We start from the raw sequence: 9,058 nt of genomic DNA, 5'->3' as shown, positions 1-9,058 counted from the left end.
GAATTACCTGTTTTGTTTTAAATTCTGGTGTATGTGACTCTGGTGTCCCCTATCTGTTAATCTAACCCCTGCCCCATACATCGAACAGTGTGCATATATAAGGATTTATAAAGAATGATAACCCTTTGAAACAATTAAAATATGATATTGTGTATTAATAGTGGAATATGATCACATTTGTCTGTAAGGTGAGAATTTTGAGAGTACTGCTCATGTCAGATAATTTAAAAACACACGCCACACATCCAATGTTAATGGGGATTTGGGAATGTGCATTATCTGGAACACAATGATTTACAAGAAAACTATTCAAAAAATCCTCCAAATCCCACCCCTTTCAACAAAGAAGTAAGTGAATGATTTACATATCTGTTTATTTAAAAGCAGTGCATTGTCTCCTCAGCCTTTCTAAAGTAACAATCTATTTTACAACAAGAGCAACTGAAGATGTTTTATTTAATTTTAATTGGTGTTGCTCTTATATTCTATCAAGAACAAGCAGCATTAGGTAAGATATAAACATGTTTTAATATCATATCAGTTTAGTTTAGGTTCATACATGCAGAAACCAAATGCTATATGGAATAATCTGGTATACATTGTGATTTACAACCTGCACTGACAATGGCAGAGGACAACTGAAAATAGAAGACAAAACTATACTAGTTCTGTTTGTTAAATAATTTAAAAGGATTTTAGGGAGAGCCACATAACATATAGTTTTATTTTATTTTTGAACTTATAAGTATATCAATATCATGAGAAAAAAAAATTAGTTTGAATGAAACTGAAAGCCTAGTTCCTATGAAAAGGACATATTTTACCACCATACAATTATACTCCTGATGCTTTAGAACAAAATGTATAAAAAAATACAAAAATTTAAAAAATGCAATATTTTACATTTAGCAAAGCTATATAGCTACAACTATTACTTGTATTTAATGTATTCAGGGGTGGCACAGCCTCACAGCTCCAGGCATCCCGGGTTTGAGTCTCAGCTCGGGGTGCCTGTCTGTGTGGAGTTTGCATGTTCTCCCTGTGTCTGTGTGGATTTCCTCCCACTGTCCAAAGACATGCAGGTTAGGTTGACTGGCTAAACTAAAGTTGCCCAGTGATGGCCTGTTCTGGGTGTATTCCTGCCTTTCGCCCTATGCCTGCTGGCATCAGCGCTGGCGTCCCCTGTGACCCTCACCAGGATAAGTGGTTGTGAAGATGGATGGATGGATAATGTATTCAATGATAATACTTGTTAATGTATCTTGTGAAATCAAACAGTTTTGTACTGCATATTTATTATACATAGGCCTATATGTTTTTAAGACTGTGTAGTATGTATGTCTTACATTATCTGAAGCAGACACAGAGGAAGTAGGAATGCTGCATGGAATGTCTGAAAACAACTTAAAATTAACTTTAATAACTTTAATATATTTTAATAATCATCTGTTGATGACTACAGATATAAAAGTTCTTACAAAAAACAATGACTGTTACTCTCTCTCATTTGTTTTGTGTTATAGAATGGTTTCTCTAAGCCTATTAATTTTGCATAAATTAATATAAAAAAAACATCAGTACATATGTTTATTAAACAAAACTATGTGTTTTTCATCCTACTCTTCAATTCTTATAACGTTACCCACCCCAATAATAGCAGAAACAGCTTTAGCAACAATGCCACCAGCTACAACAGAAACTCTGCCAATAACTACAACAGTACCCACTACAACTTTCCAAACAACTCTGCCTCAAACTCAAACAAATGCACCTACCACCACAGCAACAGCAAGGATCACTACAACAGATCAACCTGCTACAATAATACCACCTACTGCAACAACAGAACTGCCTACTACACTGACCACAGAACCACTTATTGCAATAACAACTCCAGCTAAAACAAATCTTCCTATTCCAATGATATCAGAACCAAATACTAAAACAATAACCACAGCACCTACTACTACAGTAGCAACATCACAAAATAGTAATATAACAAAACCACCTACTGCAACAACAACACTAATTACTACAGCACCACCTTCTACAACAACAACAGAGCCACTTACTAAAACATCAGCTTCACCAGCTACTACAAACACAACTGCACCAACTACAACAACAGAAATACCTACTACAACAACAGAACCACAAACTACTATAACAGCATCAACTACAACAGTACCACCAGCTACTACAACAAGTGAACCACCTACTACAACAATGACAATGCCAATTCCTCCAACAGAACTTCCTACTACAACACTACCAATTATTACAATAACAATACCAATTACAACAGTTCCATCACCAACTACTACAACAACAACATTTCCAAGCACTACAACAATAATACCACCTACTGCTACAGCAACAACTGAATCACCTTATACAATAATGGCAATGCCAACTATTAAATCAACAGAATTACCTATTACAACAACAGCTGAACCACCTAATACAATAATGATAATGCCAACTACTACAACAACAGAACTATCTAGTACTACAACAGAATCACCTACTGCAACAGCAACAACTGAACCACCTACTACAACAATGGCAATGCCAACTAGTACTACATCAACAGAACTACCTACTACAACAACTGAACCACCTAATACAATAATGATAATGACAACTACTACAACAGAACTACCTACTACAATGACAACTGAACCACCTACTACAATAATGGTAATGCCAACTACTACAATAACAGAACTATCTAGTACTACAACAGAACGAACTACTTCTACAGCAGAAGCACCTACTGCAATAACCGCACCACCTGCTAGAACAACAACTCCAGTATCAAGTATAGCAACAGCACCTACTATGACTACTGCAACCACAGCAAGTATCACAACAGAGGCTACGAGTGCAAGAACATTAATTTCAGATTTAAGGATTATAAGTGTAGCCATGACATCTGTAAATCTTAGCTGGAGTGCACCATTTGGAAATGTGTGGGTCTACATAGTTGAAGCCACTGGTCCAGTGCAGTCACCCAACGGTCCAACTGTTACAAAACTTACAGTGAACACATCAACTGAAATAAGTGGACTTGTACCTGGAAGCAATTATACACTGCGGGTTATTGCTGTGGCTGCAGACAATGTTACTGAAGGGGCAAGTGGAAATACATCAGTGTTCACAAGTAAGGTCTCTTATCAATTTACCAGAAATGGCACTTACCATCAGATTTATCTGTATATATTGTTTCAATTTAAACCTTTTTACGAGCTTCCAAGGTGTTTAATTTATTTGTAAACAATGGTAAAATATTACTTAACATCTTATCTTAATATCTTAGGTGAATGTTTAAATCTTTTATTACACCTATCATGTTCTAAAAATAAATAAATACAAATAAAATACTATGTTAAATTTGACCGGTATTTTCTCAATACCTCTTTTAACTATGTAAACAGTATAATGTATTCATTTTAACTAATTTATCATTTATATTCTCCTCTAGATCCTGATGTTGTTGCCAATCTGACTGTCAGCAACACCACCACAACATCCCTAGCCCTTACCTGGAGTGCACCATTTGGTAATGCAGGGGGGTACAGAGTTGAAGCAATAGAACCAACAGGTGAGAATGTGACCAAATTATCAATTGTCAACTCTATATGTCATTATGATTAATGTATACATTGTAGAATCCATTGGAGAATGTATTGTCAAATTTTACCTACTTTCTGTTTCATTACACTGAAGTCTGAGCAATGTAATACAATATATTTCAGACTAGACTGCTCTCATTAGTATTATGTGTTCAGAATGGTAAAAACATGTAACTAGTTTAGTCTTACATTTCTGCACTCTCTACTGTTTTATCTGCCACCAGGGGTGATTACCACTTTGAATGTAAGTGCCATCAAAATATCAATATCCCATATCTCATCTGAATCATCTGGAGATGGAGAGTTGTACACAGAGAATGACACAGATCTGACTGTTACGTTTCTTCAAGTGAAATCATTATCAATTAACATAACTGGACTTGTACCTGGAAGGAATTATACCCTGCAGGTTATTGCTGTGGCTGCAGACAATGTCACTGAAGGAGCTCCAGTGACGATCAGTGCTTTTACTAGTAAGATGGTACCACTATTACCACTATTACTCTTAAATTAATATAACATGTATAGCTTTGTCATATACACTCTAAATTAATTGAAACATATTAAGGGGGAAAAAATCATTATATTTGTAGAATATATTTTCTGTATACTACAAGAATAAATATTTTACATCTCCATATTATGCTTAATGTTTATGTATCACACTTTATTAAATTAATCTGATATTCTTTTTCTTTACTGAAAAATATGTTCGTATCTCTTATATTTCTGTAGATCCCAACTCTGTGAACAATCTGACTGTGATGAACATCAGCACAACATCCCTAGCCCTTACCTGGAGTGCACCATTTGGTAATGCAGGGGGGTACAGAGTTGAAGCAATAGAACCAACAGGTGAGAATGTGACAATGACCAAATTATCAATTGTCAACTCTATATGTCATTATGATTAATGTATACATTGTAGAATCCATTGGAGAATGTATTGTCAAATTTTACCTACTTTCTGTTTCATTACACTGAAGTCTGAGCAATGTAATACAATATATTTCAGACTAGACTGCTCTCATTAGTATTATGTGTTCAGAATGGTAAAAACATGTAACTAGTTTAGTCTTACATTTCTGCACTCTCTACTGTTTTATCTGCCACCAGGGGTGATTACCACTTTGAATGTAAGTGCCATCAAAATATCAATATCCCATATCTCATCTGAATCATCTGGAGATGGAGAGTTGTACACAGAGAATGACACAGATCTGACTGTTACGTTTCTTCAAGTGAAATCATTATCAATTAACATAACTGGACTTGTACCTGGAAGGAATTATACACTGCAGGTTATTGCTGTGGCTGCAGACAATGTCACTGAAGGAGCTCCAGTGACGATCAGTGCTTTTACTAGTAAGATGGTACCACTATTACCACTATTACTCTTAAATTAATATAACATGTATAGCTTTGTCATATACACTCTAAATTAATTGAAACATATTAAGGGGGAAAAAATCATTATATTTGTAGAATATATTTTCTGTATACTACAAGAATAAATATTTTACATCTCCATATTATGCTTAATGTTTATGTATCACACTTTATTAAATTAATCTGATATTCTTTTTCTTTACTGAAAAATATGTTCGTATCTCTTATATTTCTGTAGATCCCAACTCTGTGAACAATCTGACTGTGATGAACATCAGCACAACATCCCTAGCCCTTACCTGGAGTGCACCATCTGGAAATGCATGGGGGTACAGAGTTGAAGCCATTGGACCTACTGTTACAAACCTCACAGTGAACACATTATCAGCTGAAATAACTGGACTTGTACCTGGAAGCAATTATACACTGCGGGTTATTGCTGTGGCTGCAGACAATGTTACTGAAGGAGCTCCAGTGACAGTCACAGTACTTTTAGGTAAGGGCTGTGATTTATTTTTATTTGCTTACATATGTAAGATGTTTAAAAATATATGTGCACATATTGTAACCGCTATATACAAACGTTCTGTTGGAATTAGTAGGCAGTTTTCTTCCTGCATATTGCTTAAATTAAGAAGTATTTTGTTTAATGTTAATTCAGTTATGCAGCTAACCAGCAGATTCTTAAATAACTGTATACTGTTATAATGTGCTGACTATGTCTTTTTATTTGTATTAATTAAAACAATACACCAAATGTAACTCCAACCTACAAAATCATTATGGTGGGTTTGCTGGTGTTAAATTGACGTTTCTTGTCCAAAAAATAAATTAAATAATTTTGCAAAAGCTGATTTCTATCAGGTTTTGGAAACTGAATTGGAAGTGGATCAGGTTTTTCATGACATTTTAACCTTATTTCTTGCAGATCCATTTACTTGGTCTTTCTGTTTTACAGTAGGGCTATGGGTATACAGATGTACCCAATTGTAATTAAGCTGATCAAAAAATAAGTTGTTAGGTGTAAACCTTGATGATGGGAAATATGTCCCTCTTGTTTACATATTGTACTGATCTTGTTTAATGTATCTTCTTACATGCTGCAAACCCAGCTGCTACTGCAACTCCGACACCAACTCCAACACCCACTCAAACTCCAAGCCCAACACAAGCTCCAACTGGGCCACCTACATTAGCAACTCCACAAAATACAATGGCTCCAATATTAGCTCCCACAAGCGCAACCCCAAATCCCACTCAAGGTAAAACTGCTATTGTAAATGCTGGAAATGGCTGTGAGATTTTTGGAAAGTCAAAAAATGGTACAGTAAGGCTAAATACTGCATACAAATAATTTTCAGTTTCACCTTCAGCATATTGTATACACCTTTCATCAGAGAACTAGAACTTACATTATCTTCAAAATAACTGTAAGGGCTTCATGTGGTATCCTGGTATCAACAATAGCTGATGAAGTGTGCATCTTGCTTTCAGTCTCTCTATGTGCAGGATGTGTGCAGATCCAGTAAACATTACATATTTTAAATTTGCCTTGTTTTATACTACAGGAGTCCCTGTCACAGCAAGACTGGAGGTGTCACTTGTTTCCAATTCTGCAATTCATGGCAATACAGTATTTTTGATTGAACAGCAGGTATGTCAACTGTGTGGATTTCATTGTTCAAAATTAAGTGAATTACAAAACCTGTAAAACAAACTGATATTCAATTATCACCCTCTCAATGTGTTTAAATGTGTCATATGTTCATAGTCCTGAATAATCTGAAAGAAGACAGGTTGTGAATTCTGCAGTTCTAAGATAACATTAATGCAAATTCACATTTTCATTTCCTTGTGTTGTCAATTGTGTTGTTAAAATATTGAGAAACCTGGTGTTTAAAATGATCTATTTGTTTATTTCAGATCATCAGTATAGTTCAGACATTCACACAAACGAATATCACTGTAAAATGGAAGGCAACAAGGACAAATCAGACCTAACATCTTTCTTATCAAGTGGAAATGAGAAGCATTCAGCTCTTCTTTGAGTAGATAGTAGGGTTTTCTGGGCGCTGCCTATTTTGTTATGACGTATGCCCTAAGCTTATTAATATTCCTACGTCATAATTGGGGGGCGTGATTTTAGGTAGAGTTATTTCCTTAATTATTCCTACGTCATATCCGTCAGAAAGTGTACACATAACCTGGTGTTCTTGTTGTTCTTGTTGGTCAACTGTAGAGTGTGAATGGGTCGGCTCTTCCTGTAGTGGTTGGGGGTCTTTTTTAAATATACATGTAATGGTTTAGTAAATCTAAACCGTTATAAGATCAACAAGTTCTGTTGTCTGTAATGGTCCCAGGTCTTAACAATGCCAGTTTTGAATAGTCCGTTTATCATATTCACACTGTCTCTGTCTCTGTCTGTCTCTCTCTCTCTCTCTCGCCCAAGCATTTTATAAGATCAACAAGTTCTGTTGTCTGTAATGGTCCCAGGTCCTAACAATGCCTGTTTTGCATAGGGTACTTATGTTATCCACACTGTCTCTGTCTCTGTCTGTCTCTCTCTCTCTCTCTCTCGCCCAATCATTTTATAAGATCAACAAGTTCTGTTGTCTGTAATGGTCCCAGGTCCTAACAATGCCTGTTTTGCATAGGGTACTTATGTTATCCACAATGTATATGGCTCTGTCTCTCCCCTCAAATTTAATTAAAAATAAAATTAAAAAAGAGGGTGTATGTGTGGGTGTTTGTGTGTATAGGTTAATTGTTTTTGTAAAAAAAAAAAAAAAAAGCTGTGGTTATATTTTATCTCTCACATAATGTGTTCATTCGTTTTACTTAAATGCATTCTAGGGTCTTAAAGCTCATAAGAGTTAGACTTAAGATAAGGATATGCTTTTAAGGTATTTTAGCAGTCTCAATCCCTGATGATAAGGAATCATTTAAAAAATAAAAACAACTGATCACTCAATGCTAAATAGATCACAACACTCAAGGCTAAATCACTCACACCATGGGGGGCGGGGGTGGGCTCAGACAACCGTAGGTATGGCGTGTGGTATCAAAACATTCAGAATACTTTTAAACTATATAATTTATAAGCTTTGTAAAATAACCCCAAATATCTCTTTTGCGGGGATAAACGCTGTTCTGAGTAGTTTGTGACTTGTTTAATACCAAACAAAGCATCGCTATTAAAAAAAAAAAAAATCACTGTAAAAGCGCTAGTTATTTTAGATCTTTATAGTTATTTTCTTGGCTCAGGTTGTTTTTTAGCGCTTATAAAGGCCTGAAATATTCTTAGTGGTTGTTGACTATAGGTCTTGATGCTTAAAAATGTTTTTTTGAGAGACCAAAAGGTTCTAATAAAAGTTTAGAGTAGATAGGAGAGAGATCGTCTCCATCTTGGTTTCTATTTGAAATTTGATGCAGTGTCATTTTATTGGTTGGTTTTGATATGTTAATTGGTAACAGGGCGGCACAAAGGCCAGACCAGAACAATGCCTTACAAGCAGATCCGGCATGTGGCCATCAGTATAAGTATGAAGGTCTGGTCTTCAGCTCGACAGACTCATACTGACCTTTCGATTTAAGACTAAAGATCAACAATGTCCGGAAACAACATCAGCGACTTCGATTTAAACGAGTTTTTAGGTAAGTCTTCAGATTATTTTCATTGACTCAGAGCGTGCTGTGTGCATGTATTGTAAATAAGGCTATAACATCTGTTTTAAGTTCTGTAAAATTATTTTTCAGCCAGTCAACAGGAGTTAATTCCCAACGCTGAGGAGATCATCTGGAACAACCACGGTAAGATTTTTGTGTTTGCGCTCATGGGTTCTTATGTATGGGTGTGTGTGGTTTTGAAGCGGCTCATTAGAGTTATGAAAACGTTTTAATATATATTAATGCCGGTCTCTTTAATTACACAGAAACTATCGAAAGGCCTGTGATTAATGTCTCCGAGGATCAACCAAGAGAACTGGTTGTCCCTAGACAGGCTGTCTGCCGACCGGGTAAGAACTAAACCCCTG

The 9,058-nt window shown here is 35.7% G+C and overlaps 1 protein-coding gene across 1 annotated transcript; it reads left to right on the top strand.

The window, feature by feature from the left end:
- The first annotated feature begins 411 nt into the window (after positions 1–411).
- LOC136753284 (mucin-2-like) lies at positions 412–7,766 on the top strand. The gene is made up of 10 exons (XM_066709252.1): positions 412–508; positions 1,658–3,163; positions 3,485–3,604; positions 3,860–4,108; positions 4,371–4,490; positions 4,752–5,000; positions 5,263–5,520; positions 6,137–6,286; positions 6,593–6,678; positions 6,948–7,766. Exons 1-10 carry the CDS (start codon positions 448–450, stop codon positions 7,023–7,025), a joined length of 2,877 nt encoding a protein of 958 aa, XP_066565349.1. The 5' UTR covers positions 412–447; the 3' UTR covers positions 7,026–7,766.
- The last annotated feature ends 1,292 nt before the right edge of the window (positions 7,767–9,058 follow it).

The sequence above is a fragment of the Amia ocellicauda genome, chromosome 7 (genome assembly GCF_036373705.1).
Source record: "Amia ocellicauda isolate fAmiCal2 chromosome 7, fAmiCal2.hap1, whole genome shotgun sequence".
Classification (NCBI taxonomy): Eukaryota; Metazoa; Chordata; class Actinopteri; order Amiiformes; family Amiidae; genus Amia; species Amia ocellicauda.
This window is presented reverse-complemented; position numbering and strand designations above follow the sequence as displayed.

What these genes read in the sequence shown, in the direction of transcription:
- LOC136753284 (XM_066709252.1), top strand. Translation starts at nt 448, where the DNA reads ATGTTTTATTTAATTTTAATTGGTGTTGCTCTTATATTCTATCAAGAA. An exon ending in TCAAGAACAAGCAGCATTAG is followed by an intron (nt 509 to 1,657) that starts GTAAGATATAAA and finishes CCCCAATAATAG; the next exon opens with CAGAAACAGCTTTAGCAACA. An exon ending in TGAAGCAATAGAACCAACAG is followed by an intron (nt 3,605 to 3,859) that starts GTGAGAATGTGA and finishes ATCTGCCACCAG; the next exon opens with GGGTGATTACCACTTTGAAT.